Raw genomic sequence first — 26,420 nt, 5'->3', positions numbered from 1 at the left:
GGTGTCCAAATTTGGCTAGAATATACTTTATTTTCGATACTATCGAGTGAGTTTGATATTTTTATGAATGAATAACGTAGTATGAATGGTAGCACGCCGTCATCTACATCCACATTCACTACGAAACTACGAAATGGTTGGTTGAAATTGAAAAATAGTTTTTTTGCATGTAATATGAAGATAACATATTCAAATTAATATTAATTATGATATTTTGGCTTAAATTCATTGTTTAGCAAGATACGGCTTTCGAAAGGAGTGGCCTATTCCCTTGAGTGTGTGATAATTACGTAGCCAATTCACCATACTCGGGTGAATGGGAGATGTCCTCTAACTTTTTCTTTGTTTTTGGTTTTTAATTTCTACTTTTTGCATGATCGTAATTCCCTGTGGTGTACTAAAACAGCACGTGAAAGACTAAGCCTGAATTGCTTTAATTACAGTAAAACTTAAGTTTTTATAATAAAACTGAAGATCTCCGGTTTTATTCAGAGTTCACCGATCGAGTGGTGGCGGTGGCTATAAACATCGCGCGTGTGTGTATGTGTATTATTGAATCATTGAATCAGTGACGTATAAACTGTGTGCATGTCGCTATTCGTCTTACGTCTTGTTTGTTCGTCCTAGCTGTGTGAAGCTACGCCAATATTCATGATAATAATACGATCGGCGAGCTTATACACGCATTGTAGACACGTATAAAATAGCAATTTTCTTTGTTTTACCTCATTTGTTTGGGTCGAGCTCGAAATTTAAAGGGAACAATGTGATCAGTGAAAACTAACATTTAAATATATAGGAATCTATTCTTTATGGAAATGACACATTGTGGCTTAACAAGTTTCCCGAGAAGTTTTTCCTTTGCAAATGCAAATTCAAAGTTTATCACGAGGCAGCCAATTTTACATACGAATTTCTTGAACTTGCATGCGATATAACAGTGTTGTATCCGACGCATCTCCATGGTTGTAGCCTTGTTCAAGGCCTTCTAAGTTTCCTCCCTCATGACCAGCACTTGAATCCTATCACTACTTTTGGGCTCGCCAAGTCCATGATATGAGGGCCACAGACTGCGGCTGCTTATAATCATGCATAAGTTGAACGATCGAACTCGGTTTGAGTTTTGGCGGTTCGTAAACTCAGTCCGAGCTCGATTTTTCAACTTACGCACGGTCATTAGTAGCCGTAATCTGTGGCCCTCACTGACTTGGCGAGCCCGAAAATGGTCATGAGGGATGGGAGGAAATCTTAGAAGGCCTTGATCAAGGCTACCATGGTTGGTTTAGGGATACATGTACTTAACTTTTAAAAGTTTTCATGACGTCATCACCGTGACCTATCAAGTCAGTTTCCGCTGCAGTGTATGACTCAAGTCACATGGTGCATACCCCAACTTAAAGCCTTTTTCGGTTTTGCCGTGAGAGAAGATAGGGCGTGGTGTATAAGGCTCTTGTTGGGATTTATATAGGAATATATACCTGATCATTGGTAAGTCGTTCTTTTACTAATAAAATTACATTTAATACGACATATAGTAACAGAAGACTTTGATGTGTTTTATTTCGTTTAAAAGAGGGGAAAATGTGAAACGAAATGACGCTCGTTTTTGGAATTAGGACAACTTATTTTTGCAATATTTCGCCATAAATGTATCCAAATAAGAAAATTGATGTTCATAAAACACCCAACATCAGTTTTGTCAGCGAAATTAATTATGTTTCAAAAATTATGTCAAGTACTATGTACTGAGTCACATAAAGTCGCTTTTGAAGTTACGTTGATACAAAATTAAAGATGTAAACATGGTTACATGGAATATGTATATATTTTGCACACCTGGACGCTTGACCTGGTCCAATGTCAATCTTTGCCTTCGGTCGTATTGGTTCATTGCGAAGGAAAAGATGCAGTGTTGAAAGATGCACTTTGTCCAATCAAATCTCACAGGACGTGCAGAATATTCTAAACTTTGGATTACCGTCTGCATGATTTGTGACCAAAGTGAAACTTTCAAAACTGCTCATGCATAACATGTAGGCCTACTGTAGAATATTTTAAACTTCAGATTACATTTTGCATGCTATGAGGAAGTTTAATGGACGTGCAACTTTCAAAACTGCATCAGTTCTTTTCTTTACTTAATTTGTCACTGTAATCTAGCACATTTCGGTATAGTCATATTGGGAAGTTTGAACTTGTGAACCTTCTATTTAGAATATTGCTTAGCCACCAACATATTATTAAGTTAGCAATAATCTTTTCTTCTATGTCTTCAACGATATCCAATCCATATGCACTCTAAACATACACTAAATTATACTTGGGATACGATAAACTTGGACATACGAGATATCATGCAATATTATCAGTAGCATATTCAACGTATAGCGTATAAATGGGCGCGCGATTTGAGAAAAACGCCTAATTGTACAAATTTTGACGAAATTAATCTCATATTTGACCATTTCAGCTTTTAAAAAAAGCAAATTTAGGCGCGCTTCGCCCGAATTTGTTCCATCTAAGCTTCAATATTTTACACGTTTCATGATCCTTTCTTAGCTCACACCAAGAAATTCGTGGACCGGTTGCTGAAGTTCTATATAGGGCCTACGCACCTAATTATAGTGCTTCTTAAATCTTACAGATAACACTTCATTATATAGCCTACCATAGGCGTATATCCTGATTTTGTTTCGTTGTCAGCGACAAATATTGTTTATGTGTAACTTTATATGGAAAGTCAACTATAAGCGAAAAAGCGCAAATCAAAATATTTATCGAATGTATTTTGAACTGCTTTTCAAATTATTCCTATATGTCTTTTCATATGCTTATTTTAAGACATGAAGCTATTTATAGGCCTAGACAGCTGTGACAAATGGTCAAAGTAATAATTAAAATAAATGTACTACTTTTTATTTAGTATCAAAATTTACTTTTGCCCTTTTAAAGTTGGGTATAGGCCTAGAGAGATGTGGCAAATAAAATGATCAATACACAACGATAAGTTTTATAGTAATTATAAGGAAATATGTACTACTTTTTCGTGTTCTTTTGATCATAGTTCCTAAATTTACCTTGGTACTTTTAAAGTAGAATGCCAATTTAAAGCTAACATTCTCAGGGCAGATATGGTTGGTTTTGAATTTTGACAATTCAGATGTTTTCGATGAGAAATTTCTGAGAAATATTTTAATACATGTACATCTACAAGTGTCCATTATTTCGGATATCGATATAGGCCTATGTAATGGCATAGGATATTAGACATTATTTTCTCTTTTCTACCTCCTTCCTTCTGGCAAGTGCAGATTTCACAAGTGAATAATTATAGTGTATATTAATATTACATATAATATTAATAATTGCATATCATAGGCCTATATCGGATTAAATTAAGCTACAAAACATAAATAGCGGTCATATATTGTTAACAATCTTAAATCACACTTCCAATATCTGTGCTTAAATGTCATTCTGTATGGTTAAGCCAGTTATAAATATCAGACCATAACAGGAAGATGTTCGTTAAAAATGCGTACATTTAAATACAGACATTACTGAGGCCTGCTATAGCCAATTAGTTAACATTGACCCGAAATCCGTGTTTTAATAACGCTCAATAAATTCCAGATTATATTTGCCTTGTATGCATGGTCCATGTTTGTTTTTGTATAAAACAAAGCAAACCAAAACAGGTAGGCCTATTATGCTAAAAAAACATTCAAAAACGTGCTCTGAAATTGCGAAGCCTGCGAACTTGCGGGCCTATTACCCATGCACATTCGATTCGGAACATTTTCTGAACAGATTTGTAATGTTGAGCTCCTATTCTGTCGTTTTGATCAAAACAACCAAGAGTCACTAAAATTTGGTTCCCTCGGGACGCCGATATATTTCGCATAGGCGCTATTTTTTACCGGAACTATCAAGGGTTACACCAAATGCGGAAGGATTTAGTGTAGTGCACTCATATACGAAATTATGTCATGTGATATTGAATATTTCCTGTATTCATTAATTCTGACAGGAGCGCATTAAGACACGAAAGGATCAATTAGCGTTAATTTATTATTACTGATGGTATTAATTAGCACAAGCGTATTAATAATTACAGTAGAATTGAGCAAGAAGAAATGATTATATTGGTTATTTTAGCAGTCGAATCTTATACACCATGATACACCCTGTGTGGTTTGTTTGTTTGTTTGTTTGTTTAGGTGGTTTTTGTTTTTTGTCTATTTTTCCTTAAGTTATTTCGTTTCTTATTTGAAAAGCAGCTTAAGAAGAATCCCATACTAATTTAATAAGTCAAGAAATATGCTCTTAAATTAAAAATTGACTTTTTAGGTAAATCCCATAAGCCTTTGCGAGTACACCTGAGATGTCGCCATTTGATAAAGTTTTCACAACACTTTTACAATGTTTTTAAAAGTTTTCAGAAAACGTTGCTCATCATGTTATTTGAAAGTTGACAAAACTTAAAAACTTATTTAGAAACATTGTTAATAGTTGTTTTTAATTGTTTTCCTTATCTTTCCTTGACCCGATATTTTAAAAAACGTGTTATGACGTTTTTAGAAAAAAAATGTTTTATACCGTTTTAATCAAGTTTTGAGTTTGCTGCATATGCTTCTATTATGGTGGTAATATTTATAATATTCATTAATTATTCCTGTATTCATTAATTCTGACAGGAGCGCATTAAGACACGAAAGGATCAATTAGCGTTAATTTATTATTACTGATGGTATTAATTAGCACAAGCTTATTAATAATTACAGTAGAATTGAGCAAGAAGAAATGATTACATTAATTATTTTAGTAGTCGAATCTTATACACCATACACCCTGTGTGGTTTGTTTGTTTGTTTGGGTGGGTGGTTTTTGTTTTTTGTCTATTTTTTCTTTTATTTCGTTTCTTATTTGATAAGCAGCTTCAGAAGAATCCCGTACTAATTTAATAAGTCAAGAAATATGCTCTTAAATTATAAATTGACTTTTTCGGTAAATCCATAAGCCTTTGCGAGTACACCTGAGATGTCGCCATTTGACGTCACGCCGATCTGCGCCGATGCGCACGTCGTTTAGCGAACATCGTTACTGCGCATTGCAAGTCGGCGTGACGACAAATGGCGACATCTCAGGTGTACTCGCAAAGGCTTATGGGATTTAGGTGGCTCAGTGGTTACGGCCTTGGACTCATAATCTGAGAGCTTGCTTGATGTAGCATGGGTTCGAGTCCCCATCCCACCACCTCGCTTGCCTCACCCCACCCAGGTGCAATGGGAAGCTGTTAGGGGTTGTCACAGTCGTTGTACTGATGAGCCCTGCGCCAATTGTAGGCTGCAAACGTGGTTCCGACATATTCTAATGACGGCGGAATAAATGTAAAGCGCTTTGAGGCTGTTTACGGCATAAAGCGCTATATAAATATCTACATTTAAATATCTACATTTATTTTTATTTATTATTTAACGAAAAGGTCAATTCCGACGTCACAATTTAATATTTGTTATTAATTTACTAATTTCTTTCAGTTCAATTACGTTGCATCTGACTTAAAATAAAATGGAACTAACTGAACGTCAGCTTTTCCTGTTAATCGTCGCATTTTGTGGGATAACTTGTTGCTTTTCACAAGAACAACAAGGAGGTAAGTAATATCCTGATGGGTAGACTTGCTACAAGTCCTTATTATTTTCAAATCATCTGAAACCATTTGTACACACTCCACCATTATATGCATATTTATGTTACAAGTTGAATTTGTACATACTATCAACAAAGTTGTACATCACTGATCACTGCATGAAAGCAAAGTCAGTTCCAAACTCAGCATTAATATGAGGAAACCATCACTTGTGGCATATTTTGCATAACATTTGTATTGAGGTTTATTGACATTGCCCTAATATTTTGATGCACAACGTAAGTAACGCGACATCCAAGATTGTGCAATCCTATCTTTATTAGAATTGTTGTATCAAAACAAATATTTTGATACCTCTTTTATCAAAATGTTTTTGATCACAAGGCCAGAAACCTTTGACCTTTAACATTTTCCGTAATAACTCAAGAACGGTACGTCGTAAATGTAGATCAATCTATATTTTTCTTAATCCTTAAGATTATAGAAAAATGCATTAGTATGGTTTTTAAAACAATTCGAGCAAGTTTGAAATTTGACCCTGTGTAAAGTTCGATGACCTTTTCCCGACAAACGGTGTCAACTATCTCTGGTAGCAGTGCAGCTTCGCCCCTCCCCCCTGAGGTGGTCAGGCTCATACACTATCAGAGCCCCAGCACAGAGTCTATGCTGCAAGAACTTTAATCAATGTTATCCACTTCAGTGCCTTAGAGACACGGAAGGGGAAATGAGGCGGCTATTAAACACATTAAATCCACTTTGCGCCAAGACAATGTTGATTGATAACTTTTTTAATTGCAGCAACGTTTTATTATACTACTCCGGCAATATCAAATTAATAGACTTGTTTGTTTGTTTGTTTTATTTCTTCTTTAGGGACGCACCATTAGATATTATCGGGGGGCTATGGAGTTTAGGTTAGGCGGTTTTTGTTTGTTTGGATTGGGTTTTTTGCCGCCGATCGGCGGCGAAGTTGTATTTTAATGTATACCTTTATACAGAGTTGGGTAGGGAATTTTGTTTTGCTCATCAGCAAGGCAACTAGTGGGCAAAGGTGTGTTTTTTTCGTCTCACTAGTGGGTGATTTTTTTCTCAAAACTCCCTTAACCCCTCCCCCCTGATGCGTCCCTTAAACCCGGGACACTCAATCCTCAATCAGTTGAAAACACAATTAATCATCTGTTCTTCCTTCAGACTTGTCCAAATCTTTTGAGTGCCCTTCCTCCCAATCAGGCATTAGTTTTCACTTGTTCTGATATTTATCTCAATTGGTTTGTATATTGAATGTTCTAGAAATTCAATGGAAAATACTAGTAAACAATCATACATAATTTTAGTGAAATTACCCAGGCCAAAATTACCTGCTCCTGAGTTCACGCATTCACCGCTTTATCAAGCACTATTGGCTTTTACTACTATACCGCCTTACAGCGTCATCATCCCTATATCTTCGTGTCCTAAATTGTCATAATAGAGCGAATCCACTAGTTCTTCAATGTCCTTCTGATATCAAATAATTTTTGAAATTCGCGATATAATGGCAAATTATTAAAAAATGTACTTAAAGTATATAGCTGGGATGAAAAGTCGTCCATCATATGACAATTTTGACCATTGAAAATAATAATTTCAATATACACAAATTTCCATTGATGTTTGGCTCTTTATCCCATTTTATATAAAGTTTACTTCGAGGACTGAATATCAAAAATATCAATATGTGTCATAAAATTATTTGATATCAGAAGGACGTTCCTCGTATTAAGAATGCAATTCAATATGTCTGGTGTGCTCCCAGGTCCCAAAAAAATATCGTGCAAACGTTGCTATCCAATTCCTTAAAGGAAGTCTCCGGCAATCACAACGTTATGCCTTTCTTATGGTTTTATTTAAAACTAAATCATATTGACCATAAAAAAACTAATAAAAGCAGCCGTTTTGCCCGGAACGCCGGAAGTGCACATACAGAAAGGACTTGTTTCTGCTATCCATAAAGTGCTTTCATCTACGTGTAGGCATTCTGGTGGTCACCAACCATCAAATTTCGTGGTTTTTTTTCTTTTATCATTTGCAGATATAGTAATTGTCTCCGACTTCACCCCTCCTGCTATTTATGTCGCCGCTTTGGGACCACGTCTTAACTTTAAACAGGTCAACGTAGATGGCGGTAGACGCAACATATCAGCGCCCGCTGTTGTTGATTTTGATCCAGTAGAAAGGCGGATTTACTGGAGCCAATGGGCCAGAGCAGAGAATGGGGAAGGATTCATAGCCAGATGTGATCTACAAGGAAGATTTTATCAAGTTTTGATCAGAAATTTAGAATGTAAGTTACATGTACGTTTCTCGACCATTTCTAAAATACAGGCTAAGGCCACTATGGTCTCAGATACATGGCATTAATGTCTCTTCCAAATAAGGGCACAACTCACTGAAAATCGTTACATGCACTTTTGAAAGACGGTGCAGTTAGCCCTATAAACCCGGACCCAGGATAACACGCCTCTTTTGTGAGCACATTCCAAGAATTTGACTTATCAAGACACCTGTCGAATTCACATTACTTTCTATATAGATGGCAATGTTCTTTGAATGCCTCTAAGTAAGATTAGGCTGATCAGTGGATGTAAGCTGTCAACTGTTATGACATCACATACGGTACGTATTCCAATGCTTATTACAAAGATCGGAAAGAAGGGCAATCCGCTAGAATGCTGAGACGAAGAATGTCTTTTGACTTTTAAATGGTCGCCAAATGGTGTAAATGGTTTATGCGCTGTGGTGACTTCTTCCATCTCTCATTGATTAGTCTGATCTCACTTAATATATCCATGCCATCTGCAGTGGCGTAGCTAGGGGGGACGTGCCCCGGACGCCACCCTTAGGGGGGCGCCAAATTGACCAATTCAGCATCGATTCTGCGCCCCTCCAAGAGTTGGAAGTTAAAATTTTCGCGCGCATTTCAGCACAAAATCAATTGAATTGAAAGAACATTTTAAGACCGATATTCAACTTCTAGTAATCAAAATTAATTAGTGGTAGGCCTTATTTGTCCAAAATTTCGCGCATTTGTTTCAAAAATTGCCCGCGTCTAGGATATTATCGGAGGGGGTGGGGGTAGGGCGCCAATTTTGTTTCTTGCCCCGGGCTCTACCAACCCTAGTTAAGCCACTGGCCATCTGGTACGTAATGTGAAATCGACATAATATTGGATGAATAGCTTAAATACAGTTTGCCAAATCAGCAATGTTGTAACAATTTCGGACAGTGCGTGTACATTATACCGTATTGCAATGCTCTAGTACATTGAACATTGATTTATTTATTTATTTATTTATTTATTTATTTATTTATTTATTTATTTATTTATTTATTTACTTATTTTTCCTCCAATCAGTGATTTGATTTGATTTGATTTGTTCGGGTTTTGACAACCCTGGATACCCCAAGAAAGCCTCTATTGAAGCTTATTTCCATTGGGGTCCATTTGAACACCGGGGCGGGTTAGGAACAGTCAGGGGTTAACACCCTACTCTTTTCGAAACTGGCTGTGAGATACATGTACAGGTATGGCTCTCTGTACACGGGACCGACGGCTTAACGTCCCCTCCGAAGGACGGGGTACTTTCATGATTCATTTACCCAATTCTAAATGAACCATGGGGAGAGCGGAAGTCTGAATTAAATCTACAGAAGTTGCCAATTAATTTCAGACTTTTTTTTTTCCAAGTCAATATCCCAGCAAATCGCCACCGCCGGGAATCGAACCCGGGACCTCATGCACTAAAGGCAAGTACCCTAACCATTGCGCCACGCTCTCCCTTATTTATTTACATCTTGATTATTCTTGTTGATTATTCTATATCATTGCTAATTTGATTATTTTAACCAATCATTACAGATGCTCTGGGTCTTGCCTTAGACACAGTCGGTCGTAAGATGTACTTTTCACACGAGGGTATGGCCCTTGAAGTCGCAAACCTTAATGGCAACAACAGGAGGACATTGATAAGGGAGTTACCAACAAGTGCCTTATTTGTATTCTTCGATTCAGTCGGAAAGTAAGTATAATTAAAGACACAGATAAAAAGACTAGTTTGCGTCAACCGGCAGTTGAGTTTCGAAACCGTTCCTAATAAATAGGAGTCTCTGAAATACACTCTAATGTCTAAACACAATCTTGAGAAGCTACTATGATCATTACAATGATCTGAATAAGTAGCAAAAGTTTTTTATTGATGTTAACAGTTGACTTCTTACACACACATTTTTATTTTAGAAAAATGACAAAAAGGGGACACACAGGAAGTTGTTGATTAGAGTGCACTTTCTACACACCTTTTGTGACACATAATTAATCATAAAATTACAGCATTGTATCACTACAATGATCGTTACAATGGTATGGATGAATAGTAAAATTTTGTTGAAGATAACAGTTGACTTCTTATACCACATATTTTTATTTTTGACAAAATGACAAAATGGTAACACACAGGGAGTGGTGCACTTTCTACGTTCACATTTTTGTGGCATATAATTGATCATAAAACAACAGTATTGCACGCAATGAAGTACAGCAACCTGCCTTTTCACTGAACATGCTGATACATCAGTCTTAATAATATAACATATTGAAGCTTTGCAATTACACCAGTCTTCTAAATGACGATCATGAACATTTAGAAATAGGTGTGTTGAAATATGGTACTTCCCATTTTCTCATTTTATTGCTAAAAGCACCGGTTACAATTTTGTATATTGATCATAACAGAAAGTAGGTATAGAAAAAGTCAGCATCCAAAAGTCTGCGTCAAAACTTTTCGAAGACCGGCCTCCCCCGGACTTTCAGATATCACTTTGAAAGTGATATAGTGTATCATCAATTTCTTTTTTATACCCCACAGGCGCGTCTACGTTTCAGACAGTACTAAACAAACAGTAGAAAGTATTAAGTTGGATGGCAGTAACAGGACGATACATATCGATGGTGCTGATGGATTGGTACATCCAAGTGGTGTCATTGTAGACAGAAAAGGTAAATCGAGTGGCTATTAAAGAGGAAGCCCCGTCAGAACATTTCTTCTGGGGTTATCAAATTAATCAGTGACAATACTATCTCTAATTTTGACAAGGGCTCGCTGATGTTTTAATGTTATTGTATCAATTAATGCCTGTCAAATTCAGAGATAACGTTGTCACCGATTACTTTGATAACCAGGCAGGTTTGGTTCACTTCAGAAGAACTGCTCTGGCGGACCTTCCTTTTTAATGTCTTAGGTCCGTATGCACAAAACAAGTTAGTACTGGTCTAACTATGGAGGTTAGACTTAGGGAGAGATCTCTCCTCCTTTTAGTAAAGTCCAAAAATTAAACTGCAGCTATCTGATATATATTAAGCTATATGAATTTACCCTTAATAGAATTTACAATTTTTACATTTTTCTCACAAAATAATAACACACTGGTAACAAAATTTATGTATATATATCATAGGGGCAAGGAATAAAGTTACTACTCTGGAATTTCAGTGATTCAAGACAAGCGGTACGTTATTTATGATAAGAAAAGGGGTACCGCTAGAAAGTATCTCATTTCTTAACATATATAATGAAGCACTTGTCTTGAATCACTGAAATTTCAGTGAAGTAATTGGATTCGTTGCCCCTATAATATACATAACTTTTGTTAGCATGCAGTGTGTAGTTGTTTTTGTTTTGTTTTTTGATAAAAATGCAAAATTAGTCACAACATTTATCTGGGGGTGTAATAGTACCGCCTTAACTCCATAGTTAGACCATGCAGGTCTAAAGTTAGACCTTGTAACTTGTTTTGTGCATGTGTATTAATGTAATATGTTTCATTTCAGGGAAATATTTTAGCTTTTCCTTTCGCATTTATGTGCAAGATTATCAAGTCTTGCACATATCAAGGCTTTTATATGCAAGATTATCAAATTATGCCGGGCTTTTATGTGCAAGATTATCAAATTATGCCGGGCTTTTATGTGCAAGATTATCAAATTATGCCGGGGTTTTATGTGCAAGATTATCAAATTATGCCGGGCTTTTATGTGCAAGATTATCAAATTATGCCGGGCTTTTATGTGCAAGATTATCAAATTATGTCGGGCTTTTATGTGCAAGATTATCAAATTATGCCGGGCTTTTATGTGCAAGATTATCAAATTATGCCGGGCTTTTATGTGCAAGATTATCAAATTATGCCGGGCTTTTATGTGCAAGATTATCAAATTATGCCGGGCTTTTATGTGGAAGATTATCAAATTATGCCGGGCTTTTATGTGGAAGATTATCAAATTATGCCGGGCTTTTATGTGCAAGATTATCAAATTATGCCGGGCTTTTATGTGCAAGATTATCAAATTATGCCGGGCTTTTATGTGCAAGATTATCAAATTATGCCGGGCTTTTATGTGCAAGATTATCAAATTATGCCGGGCTTTTATGTGCAAGATTATCAAATTATGCCGGGCTTTTATGTGCAAGATTATCAAATTATGCCGGGCTTTTATGTGCAAGATTATCAAATTATGCCGGGCTTTTATGTGCAAGATTATCAAATTATGCCGGGCTTTTATGTGCAAGATTATCAAGTTATTTCGGGACATGACTTTCAAAAGGAAATGGGTAATCATGTCGAATAATGAGTCGAAGATCGTATCAATTTGAATAGTTACTTGTTAACATATAACGGAAACTATTCATTTTGATCGCATCAAAACGAATAGTTACGGGATCAAAAATATATGAGTAGGGATTCAATTTTTTAATGAATAGTACAAAATTAGATTACAGTTGGCTTGTTCTTTATTATTATGATCAATTATTTTATTTGACATCACAGCTCGTCGCATATGTTTTATCCACAGCTCGTCGTATCTAATTATAATCAATGTTTTATTTGACATCACAGCTCGTCACATCTAATTATAATGTTTTATCCACAGCTTGTCACATCTAATTATAATCAAGTTTTTATTTGACATCACAGCTCGTCGCATCTAAGGGGCTGAGCAATAATAATGAGCCCGGGGGGGAGAGTAAAATTTCCGAACGGCTTGCCAAAAATCGCTTGCCCCCCCTCTCGACCCGCCAGAAATCGCTTGCCCCCCCCCCTTCGGCCCGCCAAAAAATCTTTGCCCCCCTCTTTGAACATGCCAAATATTTGGGATCCCAATATTCAAACTTTAAATGGTCTATATGTATGTTGCGAGCGCAGCGAGCAGGAAAATTTGCATATTTAAGCGTTTCCGTACTGTTTCCCTAAGCCTTTTTAGAGCGTTTTATTAAAAAGGCGCCCCGTGAATGTGTACCAAAAATTGCTTGCCCCTCTCGGCTTGCCAAAATTGCTTGCCCCCCTTTCGGCTCGCCAAAAATTTCTTGCCCCCCCCCAAAAAAAATTTTTTTACCCTCCCCCAGGGCTCATAATTATTGAACAGCCCCTAATTATAATATTTTACCCACAACTCATCGTATTTAATTATAAATCAATATTGACATCACAGCTCGTCGCATCTTCTACTCCGATTTTGGCACTGATAGGATTGCCGCAACAAATCTTAGAGGAGAGAAAGGTACGTTTTCTCATACAAACATATTGTTATGTCTGGGTACCATCATTCATTCGGTTATTCCTTCATGTAATTTTACACGAAATTAGGGTTAGGGTTAGAGTTAGTTTAGGGTTAGGATTAGGGTTAGGATTAGGGTTAGGATTAGGGTTATGATTAGGATTAGGCTTAGGGTTAGGGTTAGGATTAGGGTTAGAGTTAGGATTAGATTACACGAAATAATTACATGAAGGATCGACCCATCATTCTTTTCGCTTGTAAATCCTCTTGAACATTTTGAATATTAAAGGACTAGTCACATGTCGACTTTGATGGTTTGCCTAACCTCCGGGTTAGGTGGTATTGTATTACTTACATAGATTTATTAAGCATGTTAAGCACAACGTATGTATCTACGATTAGCATAAGTTATTTGGGTGTACAGTTTTAGTATGCCGGATATAGGATGACATGTAAAACTGTGCCATTTTAAAGTAAAGTTCAACAATGATGGCGCTATTTCAATGTTAAATCTAGTTTGCATCTTTAATACAAGGGGTAGACACTTGTATAATGGTATGAGAACATCAGAAAAAAAAAGACAAGGAAAATTTTCAAACAACTTTTTATCTTGATATGTAAGGAACAATTCATATTGGCTAATATAAATTTAAAATATATTTTAATATAAGCGCCTTCAATTTACACACAAATGTACAGTTTATAGAATAAAAATTACCACAAAAAAGCAGAAAAAGATGAATAATTTCTTATAGATACCAAAAAAGTAACTCGATAGGATATGACGGTGATTGTTGAGGTATATGCTTGATGGAATTAGACCGTCTGACCAGCTAGTATTCTCCTTCGCCGTCAGTGTGATTCCAGACAGTCCACATAGCGTGTTGCGAAGGTGGAGGAGACTAAAACTGTATTGACGAACACGCATGCGTTAAAAATGATGTATCTTAGGTCCAGTATTGTTGTAACCACTTGACCCGCCATTGCTCTTATGAACTCTCACCCTCCTGGATAAAGATTGATTCATTTTCTTTAATTCACAGGTTACACATTATACCAGTACCCATTGGTGTCAACCGAAACTGATCCACATGCCATGGCAATGACATCGCAAAACGAATTGTATTGGATTGATAGAAATCATCCCAGATTACAAAAGATTCCCAAGAATGTGAGACCAGGGCAAATAGTGGTTCCTAAAGAAGTGGGGAATAAGGAGTTTGGATGGCCATCTGGGTTACATATTTACCAAGGTACGTAGTTATTATGACACAGTGCCATCGCCCCAATATCTTCGTGACAGAAATCCCCATGATTGTAGGTCGAATCCACTAGTTCTTCAACAGCCACGCATGGCCATTTTGTTCCGACCTGTTTAATAGTTTTGAGACAATGGGCCGAGGGACCTCCGACTAAGGCTATTTACAATATCCCGTTACGTTGTTCCCCTCATCTGCTTGAAGGTTGTTCTGTGTATATAAAATCCGATTTTTTTTTGTCAGTTTTTGATACCAATACGCAGGCTTGGTTTTCAATACGCAAACTGAAGCTTACCACGTTCTTTCAACACATATATTCAAGTGCACGCCTTACAATTGGTTTTAATAGAAACCAAAAATAACGGGAGATATTAATCATTTTCTTCCTCGGTTTATATTTAAAGATCTATCGTCTGAATATCAAATAGCAGATACCCACTCTACGCTTTTCACAGCTCGGCTAACCCAATTCCCCTAGCCCGGCCTCGAAAGGACAAGAACCCAAGCGGTCACTTCAAATCATCTCATTGCAACCATGTGGCCAAATCGTTCAGGAATACTATAGAGACAGTGAGACACTGCTTATTTCATTGTCCCCCCTCAACAATAGGATTTTTATTCTGTTTGGTCGTTACTTATAACAATAAGGTAGTTATTATTGTTATGAGCGAATTTAGAAAGGCAACTCTGTTTTGTAACTGGCGATTAGTGGTGTGATAGCAGATACACGTGATTCGATACATGGTGTATTTCTATTGGTTAGTTTCCCGCTTGTACTAAAAGCATTATTTACCTGGTGTTAACGCTGTGTATCACCCATAATGGCCTCATATCCAAGGGGCAGTTCGTCAAACTCCATTAACAGCTACTAATTATCACAGTTTAAAAGGTAACCACAACAAATGGGAGTACGAGTTTGTGTACCCAACGTATTAAAAGGTAATTTTCAGGCGGTATATAATAGGACACGCGACACGTGGCGTACGAGGCTGACGAAACTATAAGGATAACAGCCCGTTCAAAGTAGACGGTTAGCAATTACAAATCGAATAACAACAAGGGATAACAACTTACTTATAATAGTGGTTACACCTCAACGGATTTAGAATAACATAATTTTGCTTTGACACCACAAACACATTTAGAATTGTTTGATAAGATTTCATGCTTACGTGTTAATCCAATGGCGACATCGCATCCGACCCCCCCCGGTTATTTTGTGGATATAGAAATATATTCGGGTTAACTATGCCTGGTAGATGATCATGTTTGAAATCCTAGAGTGAGTATTCTTTCATAATCAAACAACACCAAGTTTATACTATTAGGCATTGCCCAAGTAAATCAGACAGTCACTGTCTCAGTGACAAGTCATATGAAAGGAAGATGAGCTCTGTTATTTTATCAAATAGAATTTCCTCAACATATTTGAGACACAACTCACAACTGAGAATTTTCCACTCTATGGTTCATCCTCCAGAATCTCTCTTTGTTTAAATATTTTTCTGGAAAAATATATATTTTATGTGTAGCAGTGTTTAATTTATTTTTTGTTCAATACAAAGTTTCACATGCATTAGTCACATATTGGTCTTCAGTATAAGTTAGAATCTAGCATGTCTACATTATTTCTGATTTTGAATGATTCATGTTTCCACGAAAAAGCCAACGTTGTCTATGTTTGTTATGGTTACCGTTGATACTTCTATCCTGTGTAAAAACACTCTCCCGCTGATATGTATTTAAGGCAATCTAGCTTTAACTTTGACTTTGTACTCCACAACGCTCCTGAAGAAGCCAGGCACGAAATGTGAGGGCGCTGGTGGTTATTTCACAGCGTTGTTTTGTTCCTAGGTGGTTTGTTACATGTTCTTTAAACAGAGCTGCCAACATTTGAATCTTGAAAAAAGGGAGATTTCCTGTTGCAATCAGGGAGATTTGTCAAAATGTGTACATCTTAAAGGGGCATTTCGTGATCCACAGCCTCATCCCCCCACTTTTCCCAAAAAAAGTTGAGAATTTTACACCACTGGATACCTCTGGCTACATAATGTTTATGTACCAAATATTTCTTGCAGATTAATTCGTTTAGCAAAAATATTGCCAAATTTGAATTTCGTTCTGGTGCACCAGAACGAAATTACAACACATTGTCTATGAAGCAGTGTAATACACATAATCATGCATAACTCGCAAACGCAAAATCGGAATCAACTGAAATTTTGGAAATAAGCTTTTTTCGTGGATATCTACTGAAAAATGTCATAAAAAGAGGATGCTGGGATCACGAAATCCTCCTTTAATGGATGAAACCATTTCCTTTTCAGGGAGATGACCAAAAATTAAGGGTTCTGCAGGTTTAAAAGTAGGGAGTCTCCTGCGAAAAGAGGGAGAGTTGGCAGCTCTGTTTGAAGCTTATAGTTGCAGTAAGGTTAACAACGTATTCCGGTAGAGTATTCTGGGACGTTATAAAAAAAAAATCACCTTTATTTTGGGCTAAAATAGTCCAACTTGTAATGATCCCGCCGCCACCGTCGATCTTATACCTCTTGAGTGCACATGCCTTCCTCATGGTGAGGTTGGTGGCTTCCAAATTTTGGCCTGGCCGAGAGCCCCAAAAAAGAAAATCCGGCCCTGTAAATATCTAAATATGCCTATATTGATAAAATGACTTGTAACTTCACAATATATGTTTTTTCATTATTTGTCAGCAGGAGGAAGTGAAGGTCTCAAGAGTGCATCGCTCGTAATGTACCTCGTTGTTCCGATGATCTTTAAGTTTTTACTCAATCAGTAATGGGTAAGACGAAAATATCAATTTTCTATAGTTAAGGCATGTCGGAGGGGGCATCATCTAGCGGTGTGTGTGGTCAAACATTGAGACAAGTAAAGATGACACTCAAGAGGTGTTGTATGGGTTCTGTTGTGATGATAATTCGTTTGCATAATTGATCATAGCGCCGTGAGCCATGATACCCGTTCATCGAGTGAACGTTTTACCCGAACAGCAATTACACGGAGTGAAGCGGTGTTTTGTTTGTGCTTTGATAAAGACTTCACTTCTTGTTGGCTCTCAAACCCGTACAGACGCATCATGGTCTCGTTCCTGATGTTTAGTTTAGATTGGTCAACATGATGGCGAATATATTGTCATCATGTCTTGCATATGAATTATATTCAATTATAATTATTCAGCAATGTGACTGGGGTAAGATTTATTAAATCAACATTAATTATATATTATTTTCATCCGTTTGTCTGATGATGTAAATTCATAATAAATTCTTAAACTTAATTTCTGTTTCATCGGGTTCATTCCGTGTTAGTCATTCCCTTCCCCGTTCATTATCCCTCATCCTTTGGGACTCCAAATTCGGTACCTCGCTCTGCTTTTCCCTTGGACTAATTCACCGATTTAGCTTCATAATACGTGGTGGGTCCTCCAGGTAGCTTAGGAGTTAATTCTGCCCCATGTCTATGATTTTTTCTAGGGAGGGAAAAAACATCCAAAAACTATCGCGTTGGTATATTTTCGTGGCCTTAACTTAACAACCACATGCTCTATAGAAATTATATACTTTGATCAGCTCGTAATTGGCGGGCCTTATAACATCGCGGATTAATAACAATATATTTAATTTTGGTCTTGTGACATCTATATAAAATATATTTTATTTTGTCTTGTGACATCTCGCCAGAATTATTAATTCAAGTCCTATACTTTATCTATTTTCTTTAACACACAAAATATAGACCAGACAGGTCAACAGACTGATAGCACTTTTAACGTGGGTCTACTTTTCGGCGTAGTGGTAAAAGCCTAACATTTCCCGCCTGATCAAACTATAAATGCAATTATATGCTTCCTTGAATCATTTCCTATAAGATCAATGTATTGATATTAGGACGTAATTTCTCCGGGGGAGGAGGATTCTTAGTAAAAATGATGGTACGGGGATATTCGGCAGATTCAGGGTACATTTTAGCCATTAAGTTCGATTTGGGTTGCATTTTCAGCCATTTTTGTTTATTGATGGCCTAAATTTCATGAAAATTTGATTTAAGAAAGGGTTTTTAGCTAAATTTGCGAAAATTATCCAAAATTGGTATATAAATTTCGGGTCACTTTTTGTTGTCAAATTTTGGTTTAAAAGTCGGGTCATTGTCGAAGTACCAGCCGCACAACCCAACCCAAACCAAAATTGAGACCTTCCCCGGGCTAAAACTGGGAAAAACATGGCTCCTGTCATTCCACTCGCCTTAATAAGAAAATTCACAAATAATTATACAAAAACAATAAGAAACAATAGATTTGTAAGTTATTAATTAATTAATTTATTGATTAATTTATTGATTCCCCTTCGTCTTATTTCTCTTCCAGTTGTCTCCAAGACGTGATACTACTCAGGATGAAATACTTCACCATTTCTATCACTATGGACCACAATGGCCTCATCCCAATGGCATAGTTCAATAACCTCAACTAAATAATCATAGTGCAATATGTGACCTCAGGTTGCAGAGTATGGGTTTTTGTACCCAAATTTTCAAAGGTCATTTAATGAATGTACAATGTATTGGGGTTAATGAACTGTGCCCCTTACAGATGAGCATGTTGTGGATCCTAGTGTATGGGGATGAATACATCAGCATCTTTATGAGGATCATGAAACATGGCTGATTGCAAATGATACCAAGGACTTAGTTTCAAAGGAAAGATGGTACCATCTAAAGACAATTACAACGAAATTTCAGATATATTTACTGATGAAATTCATCGTTTATATCAGATAACTGTATTCAATAAATCTATGTTCAGCGATGTTACACACATACAATTTGTTCGATTTTTACTTCTTAATGAGAGAACTACGTCACATACTTTATTCATTGCTGTCGTTGGCATTGTGTAAAGTTTTAAAACTACAGAAACTACTAATATACTTATGTTTTAATACCAGTTTGCTAATGCTATGTGCAGAACAGACTTATTTTGTATTTTGTCATCACTATCTCATATTGACAATAAAAATCACATAGAAATATTGCAAGACATAAAAGATTGGCCATATTGGCCTGGTATAGCCTTGCAGTCAATTGACCTTTTCGGTAAATCCCATAAGCCTTTGCGAGTACACCTGAGAACTCGTCATTTGACGTCACGCCGAACTGCTCTGATGCGCACATCGTTTATCGCACATCGTTACTGTCATTTGACGTCACGCCGACTTGCAATGCACAGTAACGATGTGCGATAAACGTTCAATTAACATGTAACAATAATGTACATGTGATTTTCCCAGCATTCCATGTTGATAATTATGCGAGAGTATATTCCATGGGCTATTCAAGTTGAAAAAGACTTCCCTATGGAAGACATGACCTTCAATATTAAGTAATCTCCGACACAGGGTTTGAAAATTACAATGACATTTTTGAATCGGTGATGCCATTAAAAGTCTACACCCCCTGAGTGGAACATTGAGATTAAAGTCATGTCTTTCATTGGGGAGTATGAATTTCAACTGGATTATTTTCCATTGTTACCATGGGATGCAATACTCCAAAGCACAGAATAACCGGTATTCATTATTTAATAATAATATCATGTGTTACTATATATTCGGTGACATTTTGATTAATTATTTACATCTAGTCTAGACTAAATCATTCATCATCTACAATACGCATGTACTTGATGTGTTAATATGCTTGTAGTGTCAACCCAGAATGTTGACGACTGAGGGCAGTCTACATCTAGTGCACGACCTACACAATGCCGGCGATAAATGTCATTTATCTTTTGAAACATTGAAATCTAAGTTGTTTTATTGTGTTATCGTTTCTGAAATTGCAATAAAAACAAAAGTAATTATTTATTGTTGTTGTTTTTTGAAGTTATTTTGTCCTTTGAATTCAATGTAGGCCTACTCACTTTCTTGTCATAGAGTAACCTCCCCTCTCCCGACCTGTTTTCAGCAAGGCAGCTAATTACAAATTTTGTCTATACAGGGTGTCTTTGAAACGTCTGTAGCATCAGTGTTGTACTTCTTTAGTATTTCAATTCCTGAAGCAAACACGATTGAATAATTATAATTTATGCAATTGTTGAAATACGGTAAAGATTCGCCTAAAGGGGCGTATGGGCTCCCTTGACAACCGGAATTTCAGACACAAACTAAAGGTACCCTACCGTAAAAATCGTACCAATAAATAAGGGTACGGGCCCTTAATTCTTGTTGTGACATACAGAGCCCAGAGGGGGGGCCCTCTATTGTGCGTAAAATTGACTCAAATGCAAAGAAACCCATGTGTACGCTATTAGGCGAATCATTACGGTACAATACTTTTACGATGGCAGGTCATTGAATCATTGTGCACTAGTTCAATATAGCAGTATCAAGCGTTGGTTATTCAGTGGAATTAGGCAAAAATACTACTAGTTTACCAGGTAAATCCCCTAGTCGTTACTTATCTTACGCCTTGTCCGCTATGTCCAACCGGATCCGCAACTCCACCATCGCTTACTCTTCCCCGAGACAGCCCACCTAAACAAGGCAATGGGATCCGCCCAACGTTTCCTTGTGGACCAATTAAAGCACACAAACTCAGAAAAAAGAACGTTGAATACACCCAACTTATGGACATCACAAGGACCAGAAAAGTGCCTAATTGTACATAGACATACACATTAGCCAGCAACATCAGTGCCCCTGCAATAAACGTCGACAGGGCCGCTATACTAAGTGCACCGCTCAAAGTGCGCAACGCAACCCGCGTTTTTTCAATACGCGATTGGTGTTGCGCTAAGTTATACGCTACAGCATAGTGAATGGTAAAATCAACCGACAGGCCAACCGACAGAGTTATAATAACCGATTCAAATATATTAAGCTGCCATCCTAAAAGAATCAAACTGCCAATAGTTGTGAACACGGTGAACGCAATACTTATTATGGCCAATAAGGCTACTGCAAAGTTAAGGATGGTGAGAATCAGTATTGCGATAGCGACAGCAAAGGTAACACCGAGAGCAACTGGTATGCCATACGCGAGACTCTGTTGAAGATCAAAGAAATACAGCTGGGGATATGTGAAAGATGCAAACCAACCAGTTTGGAGAGAACTTGGCGCAGTTTTGAGCTTACTCTCCACCCATGAGTTTACTGTTTTCCAGTACTGAAGCATAGTGGCGTAATCAAACGATAGATCGTAGGTACTTTGGAATACCATGTAATGAGCAGCCACACGGTCGTCCTCTGTGCTGAACCGAGGTCCAGGAAACGTTTTGTCGCACTTGTACGTTGCGCAGATCTGACTGGCAACGATTTTGAGGCAGAGTTCCATGATAGGCTGAGGGTAGGGGAAAGGGGTTATTTGACAACATGGAGTAGAGTCAACACCAGTGAGAGGATGAATACATGGTAAGCTCATCAGTTGCACAAATAAATCAAAGAAACAGAAAAATCTCTCGTTTTCAATTGTGAACGTTTGGTTGCGAAGATCAAGACAGAAATTGAGCAGCCAAACTTGGCTTGAGGGCTCGTAGACTGAGAACGATTCGTCGAGAACTATTTTACCTCTCTCTTTGGGATTCCATGGATCACCTGTATCGACAGGTTTGGTGCCTAGTACTATAATGCCTGTCATGGGAGTTTTCATATCACCTTCAAATGAAAACTTGTTCTTGTATATCAGATCGTATTGTTCGAATAGATTAGAAGGGCGCAGAAGTTGGAATTCTGCTGCAGAAGGGAGTTGCAAACCAGGTTTGAGAAACACCACAAATATGAAGCCAATTCCGAGACAGCCAAGCAATGCTACCCATACCAATCTAAGCTTAACAACAACAATAGGTAACAACTCATAAATGAGATATCGAAATGGCGCGAATACAGTACTGACCAATCTCCGCACCTTCACCAACTTGTTGGTTTCTGAATTCACATCTGGGCCACAACACCAAATCATTACCTTGTGCTGAGTGATAATAATTGCCGGGAGCCAGGTTAGGGTCAAAATAAAGTTAGCCAATATCGTAGTACCAGAAAAGAGCGCGAACCCTTTCACTGCCGTAATGTCACTTAACATACTGGTATAGAGAGCACACGCGGTGGTGATACTGGTAGCAAACATGGTAGCAGTAGCATGATAAATAGCATCTTTCACAATCCAAATAAGGTCTTCCCCAGCATTATCCGCTAACGATTTCTTCCAAAGATCCATATAAACAACAGTGTCGTCTGCACTGATCCCTATGATAAGTATAACGGTAGCAACATTGACAAATGGAAAGAAATTTCTTTGAAAAATCACGGTATATACAAAATAACCCAACAGCAATGACATTACGATGTTAAGGATAGCAGCAAACATTACGAGCAAGGAACCCGTGTAAACCCATATGAGAAAGATAACCAACGCAATACCTACTCCAAAATATATAGTATCACCTAACATGAAGGACCCGAACAACTCAAATTTGATATCAAAGTAAAGACCTCTTAATTCCACATTAGAATCCCTGTATGTTTTGTCATGGATATTATCACGATAAATTAACAATGATGCCAAATCTGTAGAACTCATCGGTAGGAAAATTACTGCTAGTTTCAAAATGGCGTCGTTACCATTGGCGACAAGATCTTGCGCAAAACTGGCTTTGGACAGAAAATGTAGTATGATGTAAACTGCATCATGATTGATGCATTCTGGTGGGACGCCAGTGCAGGTTCCTGGTGGTAAGGTGCTGCAACGCTGCTTCAGAGATCCGTTCAGGTAAAATGACGCACAGATTGCCAGAAGAGTCTTGGTATTGTCAACATCGTCGTCGTCAATATCAACGCAACTGGTTTTGTTGTTCAGCAGTGCAACGTAGGTGCCAAGAGACCAGCTATCAGGGCACGAAGTCGTTCCACAAGGCAAGCAGGAATATGGGAATATATAATGGTCACGAAATAGCTTCTCCTCAGCTTCACACATTGCTTTAATTGATCCTGTAGTAAAGAGGCCACTCTTCTGCTTTGATCCAAAAACTAACCTTCCTTTAGATGCATCTGGAGGAGGAGAGAAAAAAAGGAAAGAAAGAAACATGAACAAAGTTTAACTGATATCAAATTTACGGATCCCATATTCCACCGCATTGGCTATATTTCAATTTCATTATTGTCGAATGTGGCCAGATTGGATCAAACCATCATACCGACGTGTGTTATTATCTACCGGCAATTACGACAAACAACCGCGCAAATGCCATCTTGGTAGACGCCTCCACAAAATTGTCACTTTGTAGCAACTTTCCAGTCAGATATTGGGATTACCTAATTAATATTTATGAGGTATAATAACACATTACATGTCGATTATATTTTCATTGATTCATCTTCTACGTGTTCGTTCGATGTTTGTTTTTGGTGTTTCTGTTAATATTCGCCGTCTGTTTGTTCCTGTGCATACATCTCGTATTCTCCTTTTCTAGCTACCTACCTGGATGAACTTCAGGACAGAAATGGAAAGAAGACGGGGTCACAGTTGCAGTTGCTGGTGGCTCAAGAGTAGTCGTAGGGCCAAGCGGGAGGGTAGTAGCATCCTCAGTGGTTTCACCATGTTCACCGGAGAAAGCAAACATGGTAGGAACCGGAGACAGTATATTATCGTGGTCTAGTACTAGGTTCTCATAGCTATACGTTCGCTAATGTAAGTGCCTCGAGCTTCAAATCCCTGTGTTGAAACAAACGAATATATATAACAAAACCAACAACCAGCGTCAAGAAAGGTCATTATTGACCATGCGGCTGAACTATAATTGGAGACTGAATTAAAAAATACTAGTTTGCGTCTGACGTCACTTATTAATCAAACGATTTGTTTTTGATATGTCGTGATGATTACAATTTCTGAACGCAGCGTTAAAACAGCGTGCCCTATGTTTCATTTTGCACCTTCAAACATACAAACCGTCTCAAAAGCTAGATCTATGTAATTGGAACCTTTCTTTCCTGAAGTTACCATGTCAAGAATGCATTTTGCCATGAAACTACCGTCATTTTTCACCACTTCTGAAATTTCCTTTTTCCTAATGAAGGCACCGGATGAATCAATCTTCCTTTTTCGCGCTGCTATGCAATCACGGGCTGTTAGGAGTTGATCGTCAGACGCAAACTAGTCTTTAATTTAATCTCCAATTATAGGGCGCAATTATTATCTAGGTACATAGTTTGGGTACTCACTTGTGTAGGCTCTGAGAAATCAGGTAATGGAAATAGTGTGAATGAAATCACAGAACAGACTGTGACAAAGACTAACACTCCAACGCAAACTATTGGTGAAAACGTGGCAAGCACCTTGGCATACCTAAAATTTTATAATAAAACAACAAACAGTAGAAAGATGTTTTATAAATATCAATATTAATATATAATGCAGGCATATAGTAGTAAAAGTATAAGGTGGATGATGTCAGCTAGGTGGACGTCCGTGCCCCCTTCCCCTAGCGCTGCCCCACAATGATCAATAAAGCCGTATTTTTGTATTTGCCGCATAATTGAGAGAGTCGGAAAATTGTTTTTATGAAACGGACCAACTTCAGGATTGTGAAACGAACAGGCTTCAAAAAGGAGGTTAACAGCTATCTAAGCGCCAACCCGTCAGCTTTATTGTAACGATAACAGCTGTTAATGCCTTGATATATCTTGACATAAAACAAATAATATAGTCAGGGTGTTCGTTACCAGTATGTGATACCACTTGCTTCTTTGCTCTTCTGAGCTGAAGGAGTCCCGCTTTCATCCATGTTACACAACAATCTGGAAAAAACCCACATAACGGTCATGTTTGAGAACATCCAGAAAAGAGCTCTGATAAATCGGCTTCCCGGTCGAGTATTTTTTTTGGCAACCATAATAGACCGTAATACTTTAACCTTAACCTTTGAACTCTAACCCTAATGGTTAGGGGTATTGCGGCCCATTATTGCATGCATATCACATTAAAAAAATTCCCGCGGAGATACATTCGCTAAGGAAAAACATAGCACAGATTTTTAGTAAGACCAAAAAATGGCTAAGAAACAAAAAAAGACTAACCAACGAAATGTCTTATTGGAGGCCTAGATAGTACCATTTAAACAACAAATAACATTACTGAAATAAAAAAATAAATATTTGGAATATATTATTAAATGCGTTATATACTCACAGTTTCACCGGGCGTCGTCGCAGCAAATCTACATCTATGATAGCTTCACTTGCAGTGCTCTATCCTGGCCCGCGTTTCAAACGCTTATTGCTTGCTATTACAATAAATCATTATTTTCCGTGTCGAAGTTAATCATGTTTTGCTGAATAACATAAATTTCATATTTCTTGATTACAGGAATAGTATCGATCAACCAATAATTTAACCATATTAAATATTACTGTAACGCAATTATGCATGATAGAGAAAACACAAAGCATCACGCAGGAGCAACAATGATGTTAATAATGCCAATAGCTGCCGGGGAGAATTATTGGTATAAATTGGTGTGAAAATGAAGGTCGTTTCTCCATTTCTATGGGAAATAAGAAGTTTCCCATTGGAAGTTTAATAAAATACAATAATTATGTAAGCAGAAAGCCATGAGTGGTATCAGGTATTATCAGCAGCCTTGGGTTATTGATATTTGTGCCGCCAAACTTCACTCCACCTTCAAACTCCTCCAAAGCTATTCTCATGTGATTTGTTGAAACACGTCACGTGAAAGACCATTAATTAGATCACACATGTTTTTCACTAAAGAAGAACCAAACTCTAAAAGCTTTTATCTGTGGTGTTAGTAATACCCCGTTTACATCGGGCGAAAGTCGTAATCGAATTCACTAAAGTCGTAATCGACTTAATTCGTATCATACGTGTAAACAGGCACAGTCGTAATTAA

The 26,420-nt window shown here is 37.4% G+C and overlaps 2 protein-coding genes across 3 annotated transcripts; one reads left to right on the top strand and one right to left on the bottom strand.

The window, feature by feature from the left end:
* The first annotated feature begins 1,354 nt into the window (after window positions 1-1,354).
* Window positions 1,355-20,378, top strand: LOC140146267 (low-density lipoprotein receptor-related protein 6-like). Of its 2 annotated transcripts, none has more exons than XM_072168049.1 (9): window positions 1,355-1,488; window positions 5,541-5,656; window positions 7,725-7,976; window positions 9,552-9,711; window positions 10,558-10,688; window positions 13,179-13,247; window positions 14,288-14,497; window positions 17,218-17,303; window positions 18,885-20,378. In XM_072168049.1, exons 2-8 carry the CDS (start codon window positions 5,572-5,574, stop codon window positions 17,298-17,300), a joined length of 990 nt encoding a protein of 329 aa, XP_072024150.1. In that variant the 5' UTR covers window positions 1,355-1,488; window positions 5,541-5,571; the 3' UTR covers window positions 17,301-17,303; window positions 18,885-20,378. The 2 variants fall into 2 exon arrangements, with proteins under 2 accessions (XP_072024150.1, XP_072024149.1); XM_072168048.1 differs by having other exon boundaries at window positions 17,215-17,303.
* A 548-nt stretch (window positions 20,379-20,926) lies between these two features.
* LOC140140888 (protein dispatched homolog 1-like) lies at window positions 20,927-25,295 on the bottom strand. Its single transcript, XM_072162642.1, has 4 exons — window positions 25,234-25,295; window positions 24,733-24,856; window positions 24,171-24,223; window positions 20,927-23,603 (listed from the first exon to the last, which is right to left on the bottom strand). Exons 1-4 carry the CDS (start codon window positions 25,293-25,295, stop codon window positions 20,975-20,977), a joined length of 2,868 nt encoding a protein of 955 aa, XP_072018743.1. The 3' UTR covers window positions 20,927-20,974.
* Window positions 25,296-26,420: the final 1,125 nt, after the last annotated feature.

This window comes from Amphiura filiformis, chromosome 2 (genome assembly GCF_039555335.1).
Source record: "Amphiura filiformis chromosome 2, Afil_fr2py, whole genome shotgun sequence".
NCBI lineage: Eukaryota > Metazoa > Echinodermata > Ophiuroidea > Amphilepidida > Amphiuridae > Amphiura > Amphiura filiformis.
The sequence above is the reverse complement of the archived record's forward strand: the minus strand, read 5'-3'. Positions and strand labels throughout refer to the sequence as shown.